The sequence below is a fragment of the Polypterus senegalus genome, chromosome 4 (assembly GCF_016835505.1).
Source record: "Polypterus senegalus isolate Bchr_013 chromosome 4, ASM1683550v1, whole genome shotgun sequence".
NCBI classification, from domain to species: Eukaryota; Metazoa; Chordata; class Cladistia; order Polypteriformes; family Polypteridae; genus Polypterus; species Polypterus senegalus.
Genome location: NC_053157.1, coordinates 23,358,078 through 23,380,419, shown reverse-complemented (window position 1 = coordinate 23,380,419; position 22,342 = coordinate 23,358,078). Strand labels below are relative to the sequence as shown.

General features: G+C 38.4%; 1 protein-coding gene across 1 annotated transcript in view; it reads right to left on the bottom strand.

Moving 5' to 3' along the window:
- adamts12 (ADAM metallopeptidase with thrombospondin type 1 motif, 12) overlaps window positions 1-22,342 on the bottom strand; it is a 623,896-nt gene that overhangs the window by 21,206 nt on the left and 580,348 nt on the right. The window contains exon 23 of the mRNA XM_039750336.1: window positions 16,864-17,017. Coding sequence (XP_039606270.1) covers window positions 16,864-17,017 — 154 coding nt within the window. The remainder of the gene's footprint in view (window positions 1-16,863; window positions 17,018-22,342) is intronic.

The window sequence follows — 22,342 nt, the reverse complement described above, 5'->3', positions numbered from 1 at the left end:
TGACTAACAAAACTTCAGTTTGGAATAGTCTGAGGTGGCTTAACTGAGATACATTTCTCTTGATATACCATATTTAGTATAAGATCTGTGAACGCTTCATATTAACAAGTAATTTTACCATCATGTGAATAAGCCACAGAGGAGGAGGTTAGGGGCACATGCTGATACAGCGCATTGCCGCACCCACCACATGACAAATCAACTCAGGATCCCAGATTAAGGCCCGAGTGCAGCCATACAACGGGTGACAGTGTGAGGTTTTTTATGGTGGCTGGAGTGCCAATTCTGCCACCAACCCCCAGGTTTTTCCCAGCAGGTTGGAGGGCCTACTTGCAGGGCTGGATACAGAATAATGTCATACCCAGGACGGAGCAATTGCAGGTTAAGGGCCTAGAGTAGAGTCACTTTTGGTGTTTTTTATGGGATTTCAACTGGCAACCTTCTGATTGCCAGTGCAGATCCCTAGTCTCAAAGCCATCACTCTGCCCTATAAGCCACAATGCACATTATCAATAACTTATCTCCTGATGTTTTATAGGTGTTATGAAGACCAAAGGAAGCCTTTGTTGGCCTAAATAGTTCCAAGGCTCTACCATATAACATGACGTCTCCAGTGATTTTCAGGTACATAGTCTTAGTGAATCTGAAGCAGTTCTGTCAAGCTTCTGTGACTATCAATCAGAGTCAATCAATCCATGAGGCGACATAGACGGCTGCCTAGAACATTGACATCTGAGGGGCACCATTTATGAAAGTCATTAAACCATGATGATACTGAGTGAGACCTGTTACCAACTGGGCACCATTTATGAAAGTAAAATTTCACCTGCTCCTTACATCCAGGGGGGACATGCTCTTTAAAGTCCACAGTTTATATATACAAATAGGGAGACCCTTGTCATCTAAGTATAATAATACAGTCTACCCATCATAGAAAATTCCGATCAATGGACTTTTTTTTACCACTTGACTTATTATCTGCTGTCTATAAAGTAATTTTAGTCATCAGACACATGAATGAGCTCAGCTTTTAACACTAGAATTCCTGAAGTCTATGAAAAAACTTGTAATCCCGGCCCACCTTAAATCCCTTCACACCTCACCATCAGCATCTTTTGTTTTGTAAATGTGTCGATCAGCACAAGCAGCAAGCAGCCTGCTATCCCATCCTCCCACTGCTGCAGAAAGGGCAAAAAGCTCCCTCAGCTTAAGCCTTGATTATCTGCGTGTGAGGTACCTGGAGCTGTATAGAGTAAATAATATATCGTTATTTGGAACACATGCATGTCATGGGTGTTTCGTGTCTGCAAAGATCTACTGGATGTATGTAAGTGTAGGATGACAGGAAATACAATATGTTGAACACATACCTAAAAGACAAACTTTTTTCATGTTTTAGTACTAACGACAAAATTTTGACATGAAGTGTATAATGTGTGAAGACTGAAGTCCAAATATCAAATAAGCACTTTCACAAAAGGTACAAGTATAACAGAACAAGTGCACTTTTATTCAAGAATATAACCGAACAAAAAGAAATCGGGTTAGTGTACTTCATTGACACGACTGCTTTGGTAGTATAGCAGTAAGAACTACTGAATCATAATCAACAGGTTGTAGGTTCGATCCTGGCTGATTCCCAAAGTAAACATTTTGAGCAGTGAGCTGCTCTTATTGTTACTATTCTACAATAAAAGCATACATTTGATTTGAGTCGGTAAGAGCCGGTTTAAATGTGTGGTACTTGTAAAGGTTAGCGTTTTTTTTTTTTTTTATTCAGTTTTATTCGCTCAGTCGTGTTCACACTCCCCGATCTGACACTGCTGTTTTGAAATAAAGACGTGCTATAACAGAGGTGGACTCAGATGAGGATGAAGGTTCTACGTCAGAGAAAGAGAGCAGAAGCCCTCCCCACAAGAAACATCCTTCTTCTTCTTTCGGCTGCAGTGACACTTTCATTATTCTCCAAAAGTAATTTCTGGTGATAACAAAAACATTTTTATTGAATAATTAATCATTAATTAAATTGCCTAATAAACAAAACCTTGCCACGTCAGATGGCTTGATATGCTTTGGACCCCCTACTGTCATTAGGAGTTTTGGAATATAATAAAAATGTACTCTTGTGTTCATTATACATATATTCTGTCAGGAAAAAGTGATTGCCTTCTTTACTTTTTTTTTTTTGCATTATCTTCTACTTCTTTTGGCTGCTCCTGTTAGGGGTTGCCACAGCAGATCATCTTCTTCCATATTTTTCTGTCCTCTGCATCTTGTTCTGTTACCCCGCAAGAAACATCCACTCGCATATAAGAACAATGCAGCTGCACCAGGTGTAAAGGCGAAAGATAGCACCGTTTGGATGCAGCAACAGGTTGGCCATCATCCTTCCAGTCAGTCTGCCCCACACCTGTCCTTCAACGAAACAGCAGGGTTTACAGAGCTTGCCAAAGTATGGTGCAAAGTTCTGTTTGTGATTTTGTTTTGTGATGGTCTTTATATGAAAAACATGTATGTGTTACTTTATATAAATGCCCAATTGAATGTTGTTTACCTGTTTACCTTAATTATTATTTAGGGAGAACAAAAATCCAAACCTACATGGCCCTGTGTGAAAAAGTAATTGCCCCCTTGTTTATAATAGCCTAACTGTGGTGTATCACACCTGAGTTCAATTTCCGTAGCCACCCCCAGGCCTGATTACTGCCACACCTGTTTCAATCAAGAAATCACTTAAATAGGAGCTTCCTGACACAGAGAAGTCGACCAAAAGCACCTCAAAAGCTAGACATCATGCCAAGATCCAAAGAAATTCAGGAACAAATGAGAACAGAAGTAATTGAGATCTATCAGTCTGGTAAAGGTTATAAAGCCATTTCTAAAGCTTTGGGACTCCAGCGAACCACAGTGAGAGCCATTATCCACAAATGGCAAAAACATGGAACAGTGGTGAACTTTCCCAGGAGTGGCCGGCCAACCAAAATGACCCCAAGAGCGCAGAGACGACTCATCCGAGAGGTCACAAAAGACCCCAGGACAACGTCTAAAGAACTGCAGGCCTCACTTGCCTCAATTAAGGTCAGTGTTCACGACTCCACCATAAGAAAGAGACTGGGCAAAAACGGCCTGCATGGCAGATTTCCAAGACGCAAACCACTGTTAAGCAAAAAGATTATTAGGGCTCGTCTCAATTTTGCTAAGAAACATCTCAATGATTGCCAAGACTTTTGGGAAAATACCTCGTGGACTGATGAGACAAAAGTTGAACTTTTTGGAAGGCAAATGTCCCGTTACATCTGGCATAAAAGGAACACAGCATTTCAGAAAAGAACATCATACCAACAGTAAAATATGGTGGTGGTAGTGTGATGGTCTGGGGTTGTTTTGCTGCTTCAGGACCTGGAAGGCTTGCTGTGATAGATGGAACCATGAATTCTACTGTCTAACAAAAAATCCTGAAGGAGAATGTCCGGCCATCTGTTCGTCAACTCAAGCTGAAGCGATCTTGGGTGCTGCAACAGGACAATGACCCAAAACACACCAGCAAATCCACCTCTGAATGGCTCAAGAAAACCAAAATGAAGACTTTGGAGTGGCCTAGTCAAAGTCCTGACCTGAATCCAATTGAGATGCTATGGCATGACCTTAAATAGGCGGTTCATGCTAGAAAACCCTCAAATAAAGCTGAATTACAACAATTCTGCAAAGATGAGTGGGCCAAAATTCCTCCAGAGCGCTGTAAAAGACTCATTGCAAGTTATAAACGCTTGATTGCAGTTATTGCTGCTAAGGGTGGCCCAACCAGTTATTAGGTTCAGGGGGCAATTACTTTTTCACACAGGGCCATGTGGGCTTGGATTTTTTTTCTCCCTAAATAATAAAAACCATCATTTAAAAACTGCATTTTGTGTTTACTTGTGTTATATTTTACTAATGGTTAAATGTGTTTGATGATCAGAAACATTTTGTGTGACAAACATGCAAAAGAATAAGAAATCAGGAAGGGGGCAAATAGTTTTTCACACCACTGTAAAACAAAATACAAAATCTGACGTTGGCAAAGAAATTAATCGCAAGCTCTGTAAAATTTATTGTGAAAAGCAGAGCAACACACAACAGCTTCCATGCTTTCCATTCCTAGGCCCATATTAGCACATTAGCAGGCGCAGTGTGCTACATATCACTGATAGCCTCTAATTGAAGAGCAATTACTAAATATTCCCAAAGACACAACAGGCGGCATTTTTGCTGCACTCTATCAAAGGTTATGTATGCGGCACCTTTACAAAATCAAAACGTTTTTCTCTTGGTAAAATAGTAATTCATCTTTTCTGACAGCCTGAATTTGATACCACCTTTATAGACTGAGTCAGGGGGGATTTTTGTTCTGTGTAACCCCACATGAAAGGCAGTCTGTTCGCAGAGTGATTGATGAGTAGAGCATTTATCAGAAACTTTAAGAATAAACAGAAAAGTAGCCTAATTTGTAGTGTTTCTTCTGTCTGAGTAAGTAAAAAGGCAGGTTTGGAAATAATGTGTTACAGCCAAGTCAGATGAAACAGCATATTATGTTTTGATAAAATGATTCAATCAACCTTTATACCGTACAGTTGATTTCTTTAGTAAAAGGGCCCGAAAAACCACCCCATAATACATGATGACATGATATAATGTAGCATTCTTAAATTTCTTTAATCTAAATTAAGGTTTTTGTGATCGTATATTCAAGACTGGGTAAAAGGGGCCTCTCCAGAACTGGAAATCACCCTTAGGTACATTCTTAGATGTATTTGAGCAAAAGACAAAAGTACTTATAGCTTCTGTCGTTGTCTGTGTGTCTGTCTCTTAGCATGAAACAACTCAGCTCCCAGTGATCTGGTTTACTTTTAATCTGGTATTCTTCGTAGCAAAAGTATTAAAAAATCAAAAATGTGATATCTCTGACTTTGCAGAAGTACAGTAAATAAGCTATAATTAAAAATTGCTTCAACTTTCAAAAAGTCAACCAAATTCTAAAATGCACCTTAATACTAATGTAGCTGCTGGTGAGTAAGACAGGATCAAGCATGGGTCAAACACATACCCAAGGAAATCTCTCAGTCCAAAAAAAGTTAAAAAAGATAAAGAAAACAGTCCACGCAAGAATAGAGAAAAAGTAGAATAAAAGGCAACAAAAGAGGAAAAATGTTTCTTCTTGTTAAACTTCAATTGTTTCTGTGCTTAAGGATGAGTTATTTCTCTGCGATTTACTTGAGATTTACTGAGCATGTTAATAATAATAATAAGTTTTATTTATGTAGCACCTTTCATACATTTAAGGACACATTAACAAAACAATAGAAATCACATACAGAAAATGAATAATACTCATTGAAAAGATGTGTTTTTAACAGGAGTTTGACATGAATAATAGATTTTTCCTCATCATAAAGGCTGAGAGGGAGAGAATTCCAAATTTTAGGGGCTATCACACTGAAAGCTCTGCCACCCATAGTTACTAACCTGTATTTAGGTACAGTGAGTAATTTAGCGTCCGGTGATCGTAATGCATGGGCAGGAGTGTAAAGAAGCAGCAGCTCAGACAGATAATGAGGGGCTAAACCATGAAGGGCTTTAAAGGTAAGAATAAGAAGATGAAAGTGGTAACCAATACAAATCATAGAGGACAGTGATGTGAGCAGATTTTTTTAGTGTGTGTAAGTAAACTAGCAGCAGAATTCTAAACATTTTGTAATCTATTGACATACTTAGTCAGGAGGCCATAAAACAAAGCATTGCAATAGTCCAGATGGGTAGTGATGAAAGCATGAATGAGTGTTTCATTATCTTTCACACTGAGGAAAGAATGCAGATGAGCAATGTTGCGAAGATGAAAAAAGCTGTCTAACGTGTGATTGAAAAGTAAGAAGCTGATGTGGAAACTGAATGTTCTCTTCGTTCCCTTGTACTAATTCATGTCTGAGAAGTAAGCTTTACTAAACTATATAAAAGCATGCTTTGTTTTAGCAAACAGAAAAATGTTTGTGCAAAGGACTCAAGGTCTGAGCATTCCACACATGAGTCTGCCTTATCACGTTTTCCCTTAGCTTACATCTGAACGCCATAACAAAAGGGGCCAAGAAATCAAGTTGCATAAGGGACATTGAAGGGGCTCAAGGATTGTGTATAATAAATGTGTTGACTGTTGCATTTTATAATGATATTAAATCACGCATTCTAGGAGTATAAAACTGGACTCCACCCAACAGACAGGGTTCAGAAGAGCCCTGACGCTGTCATGTATATTTGATTGTCTGCTTTTATTAAATGCTTCTCACCATGACTCTGAAAATAAAGCTGCTTAAAAACCACACCTGCTGTCTGGTCTGAAACCTTCGTCCACACTGATCAAAGATGACACCCAAATTACGGACTGATGAAGAGGGTTCAACCAGGATTGAAACCGTGTGCTCTCCATGCCTTTCACATGGCAAGACAGGTCACTAACTGAGACTAAACTGTAACCAGAGAGACACAAAATAGAATGTACCAATACAGTTCAACTTGTGGGGGATTATAAGACCCTCCCATATACTATTCACTAATTTATAGGCAAACATATAACATAATTAAAAAAATACTTCTATCAACTTAACGTCCAAAATAACTGGCAAATGGCTCTTACAACTATGCCAAAGTTATCTGCTTTAACACCCTGTGATATAATTCTCACTCAAAATATACAAAACAAAAAGCAAAGCCTGATATTGACAAAAATAATTATTTTCAAGCACTGTTAAATTCACTGTGAAAAGTGGAGCAAAATTAGACGCACAACATCTTCCATGCTTTCCATTACTAGCCCCGCATTAGCAGACTCAGTCCAGAATGTCCAGGATATCTAAGAGGGAGTGACGACTCCGGTTAAAAGTAGTGTTGGGGTAACAGACAAGATTCCAGTTAGCGGAGGTCTGCACCTGGGATCTTCTTTAAGTCCTTACCTCTTTGATCTAGTTATGGATTTGTTGAGTGATGGGATAAAAGACCAATCCCCCCAGTGCAGGCTTTTTATTGATGACATTGTGTTATGCACTATAAAAGAGATAGTGGAGTGGAAATTGGAAGGATGGAGAAGGGCTTAAAGGTAGAGGGTTGAAGATAAATAGGAAGAAGAAAACAGAATATCTGAGGTTTAATGATGATCAGGATTCAGAAGTTAGCCTGCAGGGAGAGCTATTGCAAAAAGGAGATAAAATTAAAAATATAGGATCAAAGTTAGCCCAAGACGGAACACACACAGAGTGCAGTGTGGATAGAACAATTGGCAGAAGGTATCAGGAGGATTGTGGGTAACACTTTACATTAAGTGTCCATAATTACACTATAACAACTATGTAATTACCTGTATAAGTACAGTGTAACTACAAGTTATTAAATTGTATCTATACTTTCAAAATGTAATAGAAACATCAGGGTATGTAACTACAACTATGTAACAGATGTTCCACGGTCTGGGCAATTGTAATGGAGAATTGCAGTGATAACTGCATAGGTTTTCGATGATATTTCAAGATCTTTTTAAAATGGTGAAAACACCTTTGCAAAATGGTTAACGAGCCATTCCAAGCATCACTGGGCACAAGGCAGGAAACAACCCAGGATGGGGAGCCATCCCATTGCAAGGCCCACTGACAAACATACCAGCACTCACGCTCTCACACATATGGCCACATAAGCCAACCTAAGTGTCCCTGGGATGTGGCAGTAAAACCCATGAAGAAGACATAGGGAGACATGGGTAGAACGTACAAATTTTACACACAAATCTCCAGACAGAATTCCATCTCAGGATAATGGATCTGTGAGGGAAAAGCGTAAACCATTTTGCAAAGGTGTTTTCACCATTTGAAAAAGATCTTGAAATATCATCGAAAACCTATACAGTTATCACTGCAATTCTCCATTACAATTGCCCAGACCAAGGAACATCTGTTACATAGTTGTAGTTACATACCCTGATGTTTTTATTACATTTTGAAAGCACAGATAAAATGTAACTATGTAAGTACACTCTTTTTTTGGATCAGTGATAAATTGTTACATTGTAATTATATAAACTGTGGAATAACTATGACAACTGAGTAATTAACTATAGCGTTACTTTGTATTACACAGTAAGCACGGACTAATAACTCGTAGTTACACTGTACTTATACAGGTAATTACATAGTAGTTACACTGTAAGTATGGACACAATATAAAGTGTTACCAGGATGTGTGATCAAAGAGTTAAGGTAAAATTTCAAGTTATGGTTTTTAAGATGGTGATAAGACCAGCAATAATGTATGGAGCTGAGACATGGGCAGTAAAGGGAGCACAGGAGAAGTTATGTGAGGCAGAAATGAGAAGGTAGAGATGAATGTGTGGAGTTACTGAAAAAGATGACAACAAATGAGACAGAGGTACAAGAAAAGTGGGAGAGATATCTAAGAAAGAACAGGAAAGTAGGTTGAAATGGTATGGACATGTGATGAGGAGAGACAATGAATAATTGGGCAAAGAGAGATGGGAATGAAAATACAGGGGAAGAGAAAGTGAGGGAGGCCAAAGCAAATGGATAAAGAAGAAGATCGGAAGGAAAGTGTTTGACTGGTGAGGAGGTGCAGGACAAAGCTGTTTGGAGAAGGTTGATCAAGCAGAAGAAGAGAGATTTGTTATGAAAGTTCAATTTCTATTGATATATCTGAAATGCAGTGTGCTGTACATATAAATTTCAAAAAAGTTCATTTAAAAAGTATTTTTGAAAAGCACTTCTCAATATAAAACAAAAAAATCAGCATGACCTCAATTACAAACTCAGCTTGCGAATGATTTTTTCAGCTTTTTTTGTACTATATTCAGACCTCCTAATAACACCCTGAAGAAAATCAAAGTTATGTCAAGGTCACTGAAAAGGTGATAAATATGTTATACTGTTATAAATTATCCAGTGCCCATTGATCACTTCTAAGAAAATTTTATAGCAGAATCCAGAGCCCTCTTTACAGGCTTTAGGCAGGATGGGATGAGATGAGTATGTCTGGTAGAAGGCTGGGCAGGGCAGGGCAAGATTTGTGACTGGCAGCAACCTGAGGGTATCCTTTAAATATTCTAAGGTCCAAGAAAGAGGATAGAGACTTTATTAGGAAACAAATAAATAAGAACCTCCAGACAAGCTTGCCTTCACGGAGCATCATTTCCTTGATGATGATGAAGAACTTAATGGTGATTGTTCTTAATATGATACTTAAAGCGTTCATGTTTGGGATACTGTGAGGCTAGAAGCATATTGATCCCAGATTTTTTTCATTTTGGAAGTGTTTCCTGTGACCCAAAACAACTGAAAAGTGAAATTAATCAATGCAGCTGGCAGGTCATCGTCACATAAGCCGACTGCACATGGGCAGTTGGACTTCAACCAGGATTTTAACTCTCGTCACACATGTGGGACAACTTATGGACTCGTCCACTCCAAGTTGAGGGTTGGCACTGTTATCTAATGCTTCTTCTCCTTTCTTTTCAACAGATCTGTTGACTGCCAAAGATCTCACTTCCAGGTTTCGGCCCTCTGTGCCTGTGTGTCACATGGCCATCTTGGAGCAGTTTGATTTTTGACTCATGTCTGGAAAGAAGATGTCCTTTTTGCTATTGATTTTTTTTTTTTTATCAAATATATGATGGTTTGCTTTACAGTGTCCTAAATCTTTATGATATCTACCTCGTCTTTCTTCTACAGTCTCTATTATCTCAGGGCACAACGTGAGCTACCACAGCTATGCTGATGACACACAGCTGTACTTATCAATAGCTCCTGATGACCCCGATTCTATTGATTCACTAACACAATGTCTGACTTGTATCTCAGAATGGATGAATAGTAATTTTCTCAAGTTAAATAAAGAGAAAACTTAAATCTTAGTGATTAGCAATAATGGATACAATGAGGCTATTAGAAATAAACTGGATACATTAGGATTAAAAGTCAAGACGGAGGTAAAAAGCTTAGGGGTAATTGTTGACTGTAATCTGAATTTTAAATCACATATTAATCAGATCACTAGGACAGCATTTTTTCACTTAAGAAACATAAGTAAAGTTAGACCGCTTTTATCACTGAAAGATGCTGAGAAATTAGTTCACGCGTTTGTTTTCAGTCGACTAGATTACTGTAATGCACTCCTCTCAGGACCACCCAAAAAAGACATAAATCGTTTGCAACGAGTGCAGAATGCAGCTGCTAGAATCCTAACTAGGAAAAGAAAATCCGAACACATTTCTCCAGTTTTGATGTCACTACACTGGTTACCTGTGTCATTCAGAATTGACTTTAAAATACTGCTTATGGTTTATAAAGCCTTAAATAATCTCGCTCCATCTTATATATCGGAATGTCTGACACCTTATATTCCAAATCGTAACCTCAGATCCTCAAATGAGTGTCTCTTTAGAATTCCAAGAACAAAACTTAAAAGAAGTGGTGAGGCGGCCTTCTGCTGCTATGCACCTAAAATCTGGAATAGCCTGCCAATAGGAATTCACCAGGCTGATACAGTAGAGCACTTAAAAAACTGCTGAAAACACATTACTTTAACATGGCCTTTTTATAACTTCATTTTAATCTTAATTTAACTTAATCCTGATACTCTGTATGTTCAATTTCCTCAAAATAACTATTCATGGTGGCTCTAAAATCAGTACTGACCCCTGCTCTCTTTTCTGTTTCTTTTTCCGGTTTCTTTGTGGTGGTGGCCTGCACCACCTCCACCTACTCAAAGCTTCATGATGCTCCAACAATGATGGATGGATTTAAAGGCAGAAGTCTACGTGACCATCATCATCATCAAGCCCTTCCGTGAGAACCCTAAATCCAAAGAGGACTGTTTCATTTATGTTAGGTAGAATGCCCAGAGGGGACTGGGTGGTCTCATGGTCTGGAATCCCTACAGATTTTATTTTTCTCCAGCCGTCTGGAGTTTTTGTTTTTCTGTCCCCCTGGCCATTGAGCCTTACTCTTATTCGATGTTAATTAATGTTGATTTATTTTGTTTTATAATTGTGTCTTTCATTTTTCTATTCTTTAATATGTAAAGCACTTTGAGCTACTGTTTGTATGAAAATGTGCTATATAAATAAATGTTGTTGTTGTTGTTGTTGTCTATTAGGAACATCTCCAAAAATTGCCTTTCTATGGTAATAAGTGTTGTTTGATGAAGAAAAAAATAATTAATTTAAATGATTTTAGCACAAGGCTGCAGCCTAAAAAATGTTCAAAATGTAAAGGAGTCTGAATATTTCCTGAAGTCCCTTCTCCCACAATTGCTCAGTTTGGGTGGATAGAAAGCTTGAGCTAGAATTGTAGTTGCTGCGTACTTATTCAATTGTAGTTAGGATATAGCGGGTTGGAAAATGGATGGATGGATGGTTGCCGCTATGCTCTTGAAAACGTTCAATGTTACGGAAATTTTTTGTAGCTTTCCCCAGATCTGCACCTCAACATAATTCTGTCTCTAAGCTCTGCAGGCAAATCCTTTGACCTCATGTTTGGATTTTTGGTCTGATACACATTGTCAGCTGTAGGACCTTCTATAGACAGATGTATGCCTTAACTAATCATGTCCAGTCAACTGAATTGACCACTGGTGGACTCCAAACAAGGTGTAGAAATATCTCAACAGTGATCAATGGCAATGGGTGCACCTGAGCTTGCTTTAGTTATTTCTTTAATTAATTTGCAAAAATTTCTAAAATCTTGTTTTAGCTTTGTTATTAATTGTATTGTGTGCTGCTTGAAAAGGGAAAAATTAATTTTAACGATTTCTGCACAAGGCTGCAACATAAAATGTGAAAAACGTAAAGAATCTGAATCCTGTGTGCATTTTTAGGAAGAGTGACAGCTGTTGTTACCATTAGTCATTTATTATATTCTATTTTATACAATTATTGAAACTATTTAATGAAATAATAATTTATTTAATGAGGATTTTGAATATTACAAAGAAGTGAGAGACAGTGCACTAATATTTCATACAGAAGGCTGTGTTGGCATAGTTTAAGTTTTCAAATAGTATTCTGGTTGTCGTTAGTGATGAATGAAATTGGGATGGTTTGACTTGCATACCGTTCTGCTGACATTAAAATTTGTTTAGCTGGCTGCAATTGTTAACTGAAAAACTCACTAAAAAGAGTTTAAGGGAGGTTAAAAATAAGAAATATTGTTCCCTAAAGACTCTTTCACTTTTCAATGTTCCAGGAGATGATAGCTGATGCATATCAAATCTCTCATAGTCAACAGCAAAAAACAGAGCATGCTAACCATTGAGCTTTGCATCTTCCTTGAGCGTTACCAAACTTTTTTCATGTCACAATGTGATCACATCTCTTGTCCAGGGCACCTCCCTATATTTAGTTACCCGTCTACCCTATTGGTTAGTGGTGCTATTTGTGTGGCCAATCAACTGCTTCTTCTCCATCCATATTATAAATAAAGTGCATAAAGAATGCACTCAGCACAACTCAACACACGTAACTTATATTCACATAATGTTAATAAATATCGATAAATAAAAAAGTATTGACCAATTAAAAAAAAAAAGTGTCAGCTAATTTTGTGTTGTCCTTTAATATCACTAGATTTCAATTAAATCTTTCAGAGCATTTTTGAGATTTTGGTGTAGTTTTTCTATTGTTGGGGAGTTAACCCAGAAATATTGATATATCAAAAAGTCCTTTCTTAGCAGATGCCTATTACTTTAGATGTATCATCCTTTCAAATTTCAGCTTTTTAACTAAATGGGAAATAGATGTTTTGCTGGTGAGTGAGTGAACTTGGCATTATATATACTGGTTACTGTCACCTCATAGCTCAGGAAGTTAAGTTAAATTCTCAGCTCAGTCACTATCTTCATGGAGTTTTTATGTTATCATCACATATGTTTTTGTCCCCAGTTTCCTCCAACATATTAAAAATATAATGTTTAGTATATTTAAAAACTTTAAGTACTTTCTGTCAGTCTGTGCAAGATCCACGTGATGGACTGGCGTAAGTCCAAGTTGATTCATGGACAGATCTTATTCCTTGTTAGCCTACATTAGAATAAATTGGATTGGTCGTCATGGGCCAGTTGAATGGCCCCCAAGGTCTCCCGATCTGACCCCCTGAGACTTTTATCTTTGGGGTCATCTGAAGGCAATTGTCTATGCTGTGAAGATACGAGATGTGCAGCACCTGAAACTACAGATACTGGAAGCCTGTGCTAGCATTTCTCCTGCGGTGTTGCTTTCAGTGTGTGAAGAGTGGGAGAAGAGGGTTGCATTGACAATCCAACACAATGGGCAGCACATTGAACACATTTTATAAGTGGTCAGAAACTTGTAAATAACTCATGAAAGAATAAGGTTACGTTAAAACCAAGCACACCATTGTTTTTCTTGTGAAATTCCCAATAAGTCTGATGTGTCACATGATCCTCTTCCTATTGAAAAAACAAAAGTTGGATCCAAAATGGCCGACTTCAAAATGGCCACCATGGTCACCACCCATCTTGAAAAGTTTCCCCCCTCACATATACTAATGTGCCACAAACAGGAAGTTAATATCACCAACTATTCCCATTTTATTAAGGTGTATCCATATAAATGACCCACCCTGTACTTGTGTTGTATTATGATCATGAATATACTGATTGAAAAGTTAAAGTGGAAATTATTAATAATATTTGTTTTTATTTATAAGAAATAAATTATTTTGAAGTCTCATTCCTGCTAGTAGAATATAAGAAAGAATATAAAAAATCTAACAATTGAGAGGAGATCATTCAGTCCATCAGGACTGGTTTGTTTAGCTAACGTTTCTGTTTCAACTACATGTCTCAGTATTTTATTCCAGATTCCATCATTTGCAATTCCAGACATTTGTACTCTAGTAACTGCCAGTGGCCACCCACAAACCAACAATATTTGGATTACAAAGGCCCGCAGAAAACAGTTCCTTTTAAGGCATGAGCTAATAGGAGAAATCCTATGCTCATACACACAGAGATTATCCCAAAGGAATGCAAACAGAGTGCGTCCAGGTTATTTCAACTTAGTTCTTTCACTCAGATCACAAAGCAGAAACATTATGTTCTATCCATCCAGAGGGCAAATCCTTCTGACTACACCAAGTGTTTTAACGTGGAATTACAGAATGATCCATCCTAGTCTGAGTATTTGCACTATGGTAACTGCCAGGGTGCAGTTATAAACCTGTGATGTCTGAATTACAAAGACTCTCGGAAACAGCTGAATTCATGTCATGAACTAATAGGAAAACTCCTATGTTCACGAGTGAGGGAACTGCCTCTAAGGACTGCAAGCTGACAGATTCCAGGTGACGTCATCTGAGCTCTTTCTCTTTCTCTCTGTCTTCTAGGACCTTTTCCACATCACCACCACTACTGTACACAAGGCAAATCCTGCCCACTATGCTGTTTTATCAGGGAATCACACCCCAATCCAACCCATTTTGAAAATTTGCACTACAGTAGCTGCCAGCAGCCATTGATGCATTTAAGGTTAAGGTGGGATTACATCAGGGATCAGCTCTGAGCCCTTACTTATTTGCAATGGTGATGGGCAGGTTGACAGACAAGATTAGACAGGAGTCCCCATGGCCTATGATGTTTGCTGGTGACATTGTGATCTGTAGCGAGAGTAAGGAGCATGTTGAGGAGACCCTGGAGAGGTGGAGATATGCTCTAGATAGAAGAAGAATGAAGGTCAGTAGAAACAAGACAGGATACATGTGTGTAAATGAGAGGGAGGTCAGTGGAGTGTGAGGATGCAGGGAGTAGAGTTGGCGAAGGTGGATGAGTGTAAATACTTGGGATCAACAGTACAGAGTAATGGGGATTGTGGAAGAGAGGTGAAGAAGAGAGTGCAGGCAGGGTGAAATGGGTGGAGAAGAGTGTCAGGAGTGATTTGTGACAGACGGGTATCAGCAAGAGTGGACGGTAGTGAGACCAGCTATGTTATATGGGTTGGAGATGGTGGCACTGACCAGAAAGCAGGAGACAGAGCTGGAGGTGGCAGAGTTAAAGATGTTAAGGTTTGCACTGGGTGTGATGAGGATGGACAGGATTAGAAATGAGGACATTAGAGGGTCAGCTCAGGTTGGACAGTTGGGAGACAAAGTCAGAGAGGCGACATTGCGTTGGTTTGGTGCAGAGGAGAGATGCTGAGTATATTGGGAAAAGGAAGTTAAGGACAGAGTGGCCATGCAAGAGAAAAAGAGGAATACCTTAGAGGGGGTTTATGGATGTGGTGAGAGAGGACATGCAGGTGATGGGTGTAACAGAGCAAGATGCATAGGACAGAAAGAAATGGAAAAAGACGATCTTCTGTGGCGACCCCAAATGGGAGCAGCAAAAAGCAGAAGAAGTATCTGCCAGTAGCCAGCTGCAAGCCTGTCACATCTGGTTTACAAAGGCCCTCAGAAACAGCTGCTTTTACACCATAAGCTAAGAGGAGAACTCCTCCGTTTGTGTATGCAGGGATATCCACTATGCACTTAAAGTGGAGTGCATCTTGGTGATGGCAGCTGAGCTTGCTTTCCTTTAGCCACCACCTTTTTGCACAGCATTGTAAATACTTAACACACATGTCTTTGCAGATGTGGTCACAAAACCTGAGGACCCAGAGAAAGTTCAAGGCAGACAAGAGTAGAACAGGAATACACTCCACAGACAACAACCAGATCTGTGATATTGTATCCAAGGAGCTTAATCTAGAAAACTGCAACTCTAGCCACTACACCAGATCCAAAGACATTGGAGTCTTTTCTATAGTAAAGCATTAATTTACAGTATAATAACTATTGTAAAAAATGTATTAAAAATACATGTGTATATATAATTACCAGTGCAAGAACCCCAGAACAGCTCTGATCCTCTTTATAATAAAGCTTAAACGTAGAATAAATCACAAATGTTTAAATACTTAACTTCAAATCTATCTTCAGTTAAACTAAAATAATGAAGCATGTACAACAAAGAAATATATATTAAGAACAGTCAATCCTCAACTTTTGTGGGGCTAACATTACTTAAAAGGAATATGAAAGTCAAAGATTCAAATGTTAATACATTGAACCTAAAGAAAATAGAGTTTAGGGTCCTACGACCACAAAAAAACTGTAATCTTTTGTTACAGATTGCTCAAATTACACTTTTCTGCAAAACTTTATTTCTGAATATATGTACTTTTCATAACACAGTAACCCTAAAATAATCTACTGTATAAAATCCAGCACACAAAATCAAATAGATAACTTAATTATGTGACATTTTATGCTAACATCTCAATTAAAACTTTAATGACTGTTGTCAGGAGACACCAAGACTGGTGTGGTCTTGACATTGCCTCCGACACTCTGTCCTTCATGATTGATTGTGAAGGACGCACCATCTTAAGATGATCTGTCAGCAACTTCTGCTTCACAAGCCACTTGAAATCCTTAAGGGTTCTGGTGTATGGGATGACAGCAGAGGTGAGCTGACAGTTAATCTGGAGGCTGAAATTGATAATTAAGTCGGCAGCCTCGATGTTGCAAAAGTTAAACACATGAATGTTGCGTATCGACTACAGTTGAACAATTATATGTCAATTTTGTTTTTTGCTTCAGTATCAAATGAGAAATGTGTTTTCGACACTTGTTAAGTTTTCAGGCACTGAAAACATAATATTATTTAAAACTGCATTGGTTAATTATTTCGTAAAATGCAATGGCTAAAAATGAAACATAGGCAATTTATATGTGGTTTATTGAAGTTTGTTAGATACTCCTTTTTCTTTTCAGACATACTTACTTGCACGTTTTTCACATTTCTGAAGATTGCAGTCCTGGAATTCGTTAGGTTTCTTTGTCTTGTCACAAAGGCTGTTATCTACTGCTTTGTTACTTTCTTCATCTATGCACATCACATCTCTGTGTTCTACACCGCCACCACAAGAGACAGAGCACTAATAGGAGAAAGAAATAAATGAGTATTTGCAGGTGCTTTAGAAGACATACAATTATAAACTAAATCTCCTCAATCAGCTATTCAACCAACAGCATCAGCATACTAATATTGCTTAAATAAGAATTTTTGCTACTAATCAAAATTTAATAATGCATTTTTACCATGGTTACCGTCAGAGTGCAAAATACTTTTGTGTTTTGTGGCTACTGATCAAATTCATGTTTTAGGTCTGTTTTCTTCATTTTTCTTTCTTTTGTCTATTCATTTGTTACTTTGGTTGATTATTTGCATTATTTTTTGCTTTTGATTGTGTCTATGTATCTACAGTAAGCTTAGGCAGTTATATTCTGTGTGTTTAATGGATGGTCCCCCAAGAGATGGGACCACCTGCCAATCACCACCAGAAACTGTCCTTCTCTCTATAAATCCAGAGGGTCTCCCACAGATCCTGGTGGTTCATTCCAAACACGCTAGGAGGTTTGGGTGAGTTCTATGTTTTCACTTTGCCTTGTGCTTATTGTGATTTACTGGATTTTTTGACCTTCTCCTCTGTTTCATGACTTCATCTTGGAATTCTGTTTTTAGACTTTGTTTGCTTTGGATTGCCTTTTGGTTTTAGGAAACTCCTGTGTGCCTTTTGTGTTCATTGAGAACTTCGTATGGAGAATTTTTGAAGAAATAGTATCTTTATACTTTTATAAAGTTTGTCTGTTTATCTACTCAGGGTTTGGTAGTATAGCTTTCATGATTTGGGACTTTCAATCGTAACAAGTACTATGTGATAATTGGGGAGCTTTTCTAGTACTTCCTAGTATTCTGGTACTATAGAATGTACTGTGAGATAAATTCTACAAAAATGCTATCATTCAGAATGTCCATATCTTTTATGAACAAACTGCCTGTGTGGAAGAATAATTTTAGGGTAACATAACATTCATCTTAAAGAAATAGCATAAAGGGATAATAAATGTCAGAATCCTGTTCAGGCTCACCAGGAATCCAGATAAAGGTCACGTAAACAACAAAATGTACACTGAAATATAAGAATTGGTTTAGGAATAATACTGAGATGATCAAGTAAATAAAGAATGTACCAGAAGAAAGGTTGATGTAATATACAAAATGTACTGAAGGATGACTAAGAGATGACTAATTAATCAGCAGATGGATACTTGTTGTATGCACAGAAATTTCAAGGGTGGTGGTGCACCTCAAAGGTATAAGATGAACGAGAATATGATATAATAGACTTTTATTTTATATACTCACGTTTAAGTTCTCCCGAAGATAAGTCGGGGCTTGATTTTACCGTATAATTTGGGTATTTTATAATGTCGGTCATATAATTCGATTTTGGAAAACTCACATTATTGGTCGAAGAGATTACGATATGCTAACACCCAACTGAGAGAGTAACCACAGAGCACACTGCCTTTTTTTTCTACTGTATGTATTGTGCCTACGTGACCACACAGTAATACTTGAACTTTTCCAAAGCAACGTTTGCACTGTTTTGTGTTTTTTGTATCTCACAACCTCATACACCTTTATCATAAGAGCATCCCTTATGTACAATGGAGTGTTTAACTAGAACAAAATATGAAGCTGGTGTGAACGATAGGAGGCGCTCTCGCTCCCTTGAACCCCTGTCCACGACTCCAGACACCAGGTAAAAGTCCTCAAGTTGACTTTATTTTGTCGCCACAGTGCACAAAGCACACTCTCCACCACAATACTCATTAAATCACCAATAAATCACAATAATACAATCCTCCAGCTCCCAGACGCATTGCCACCCATCCACCCAGCTCAGCTCATTGTCTGTGAGCTCCCAAAGTCCTTTTATACTCCCTGACCCGGAAGTGTTCTCAATCCCCAGTCCATGTGATCCTCAATCACTTCCGGGTCAGGTAAAATTTCTTTTCTTCAACCCGGAAGTCCATCGCTCTTCCTGTGACGAACCTCCGGGTCACAGGGCACGAAGAAGCCCTCGGTCCTCCCTGCAGCTCCCTCCTGTGGTCCCCACGGCATCCAGCAGGGCTTTGCATAAAAACTCTAATGTCCATGATGCCCTGCTGGTCTTCTGGGGACCTCCACGCTGCAAGGAGGGCTCCAACTGGCGGCTTGAGGGTATTGGCCGGGATAAATGGCCGGCCATCCTTCACACTGGTTTTAAATTAAAAGTCATTGAAGTGGCGAATGAAATTGGTAACTGCGCTGCTGCAAAAAAATTCGGTGTGTCTGAGAAACTGGTGCGAGATTGGAGAAGGCAGGAAGATGTAAAAATAAAAAAAAAAATAAAGTGATGTTTTTTGAACGGGCATTTTTATGATCAATTTTTTGGGTTTCAAGACCCGACTTATACGCGAATATATACGGTAAATCATGTGTGTGTAAACCAATCAACCAACCAGTGTAAAATTGATGTATTAATTGACAATGCATGTAAATTCAAGTTTATAAAATGAACCGCTGTTCTTTGTTTTCTCTGACCATTTTGACTATTCTGACCATTCTGCTGTAACAGACTACTTTTGAACAATTCTCCCTCCAAGGCATTTTGCCAAGGAGTAATTAAAAAATACGATGAACAGCTTTTCTCCTGCCTGATAACTGATTTGTCCTGTTAGGGGATGGTTCTTTCTTTAATAAGATGTTAAATTTCTATCACACATCACACGCAGGTTAGGAATCAGGAAACAAACACTTTGTAATTCTGACCAGCACCATAAAGAAGAGACATTTTTCTGTTATCCAAACAAATTTCCATTTCTTTTTCAGTCTTTTGTGCTTTATCCTGAACGTATCCTAGTATTTCATGTGTCTGAGGACATTTTGAGGAACGCATGATTCATAGTGTTGTTCAACAATGCCATTTTTTTTTTTGGGCATTTTCATATTGTGAATGTTGTTAGCATGATGTGGGTTCCTTTTGCCAGGACTTTGCTCCCTTTTCTTCATCACAGTCTGGTACAACATCTGTAAAACCGCTGTAGATGCACTGATTTGTTGGTTAATGTTATGATCACCTGTACTGTCACTCATGAACAAACTTCTTGTACACTTCCACTCTGAAGGTCTGCTCGCTCCTTACTTTCAGGGAACAATTCACTCTTTTCTGGGAGAGGATCATGTCACTCAAATGCAAACTATTTGTTATAACATCATTAACACAAAACTGGCAAAAAGGGTGAACAAGGCTCATGATTAGTAAAAAGCCAGACCAAGATTCCACCGGGCTAACTCAGAAATAGGCCCTACTGTAGACAGCCTAGGCCCAAACTTAAAAAACAGGCTTCAAGACATGTACTGCTATAACATTATATAAGAGGGTATCTCCGATTTGTAGAGCTCATACAACTTAATCCATGCTTCTGATATCACAAATAGAGTATCAAAAACTGCCACTTAGCATTCAGCAAGTCGCATAAAAACCATCAGAAAGGTAGCTTCAGATTCAAAAGTTAACACTATTGTGTGAACAGCTACAAGTAGATCATCTATTGTGCCAGTGTAATCTCCCTACCTAAAATACAACTAAAACAAAAGCTCTTATCAGTGATGGCCTTCCTAAAAAACCTCTGGTGACGATTATAGGAAAACAGCATGTACAGTAACGTCATACAACACAGTGAAGCATGCCTTCTTAAAAACTCTAAACTTACAAGGCCTCTTTTTACATTTTTCACTTAATTTAAATAGCGCCTTCTGAAATTATTCAGAACTCTTCACTTTTTATACATTTTCTTCTGTGTCAACCTTATGCTAAATTCATTTAAAGGATTTTTTTTTCATTAAACAACACTCACTAACCCAGAATGACAAAGCAAAAGCAGGATTTTAGAACTTCTTGCAAATGTATTAAAAATGAAAACATCTTAACTATCATATTGACACAAGTCTTCAGGCCCCTTTACTCAGTAATTTCTTGAAGCACTTTTGGCATCGATTACGACCTTGGGTCTTCTCGAGTCTGGCATGACAAGCTTCTCACACCTGAAGATACTAGTGTCATCATGGCCACCTCTAGCAGATATTTTTATGAATATGGCTGCAGTGATTTTCTGTAAGGGACCCAATCTGAAACTCTAAAAGTAAACTATTCACTGCCTGACTCAAGTACAAATAAATGTAACAGTCTCTGCTCAGTTCAATCCAGGGTCAAAGTATTAGGAAACCAGCAACCAGCTCATGGCACCTTCGATCAATTATTAAAGACACTTTGTTAGAATAATTGTCCACTTGACATCAGCCCATTACAAAGTACAGTGGAACCTCGGTTCACGAACGTCTCAGTACACGTACAACTCAGTTTACGACCAAAAAGTTTGCCAAACTTTTGCCTCGGTTCACGACCACACACTCGGTATACGAACAAGCCAGTTTTGCTTTCGGTTTGTACATGTTCAGTCTCTCCCTATGCATTTCATGTGCAATGAGTGAGCTAGCAAGCAAGAGAGAGAGAGCGCGACACACATAGGCGCGCACGAGAGACACACAGACACACACACACACAGGCGCGCGAGAGACACAGGCATGCGAGACAGAGGCACACACACACACACACAGGCACGTGAGACAGAGGCGCACACACAGGCGCTCCAGGCTCCCGAAAGAGACACACGCACACACGAAAGAGAGAGAGCGAGCGAGCGAGAGAGGTAATGCTGGACGCATAAGATAGAAAAGGCTTGTTTTTGTTTTCAGTTCTGTTTACAGCGATCGGTTCATAGCGTGCATTGTGGCAATGTTACTTTTCTTGGTGGTTTATTAAATTACGGATTTTTCAAATGTTCATTTTTTTCCCTGTGCTTAAAACTCATTAAAAAAAAGTGTTTTTAGCGAGTGGTTCCTAGCACTATAGCGCGAACTATTGCAGTGTTAGTTTTCTCTGTTGTTCAAGGTTTTCTCATTGTTATTCAATGTTTTTACATTTAGTTTACTATTACGCTGTGCATTCTATGGTTTAATTAATTATATTTGTGCTTAAAAACTAAAAAAATATATATTTACATACAGTTTTTATGGTCTGGAACAGATTAATTGTATTTACATACAATCCTATGGTAGAAATTGCTTCAGTTTACGACCAGAGTTTTTGAACGACTTATGCTCGTGAACCGAGGTTCCACTGTACATGTCCCCTGTGAATAACTACTTAGCATCAGATGTCAAAAGCTAGATCCCAGCTCCTAGACCTCATAAATTAGAGAAAATGAATTGATATGTAGATGGATAAAACGATTAGAACCTAGAGTGATCACCATCGATAACATACTATGGAGCAAAAATCAGAAAAAAGAAAATTTAGATGTGAAGGAAG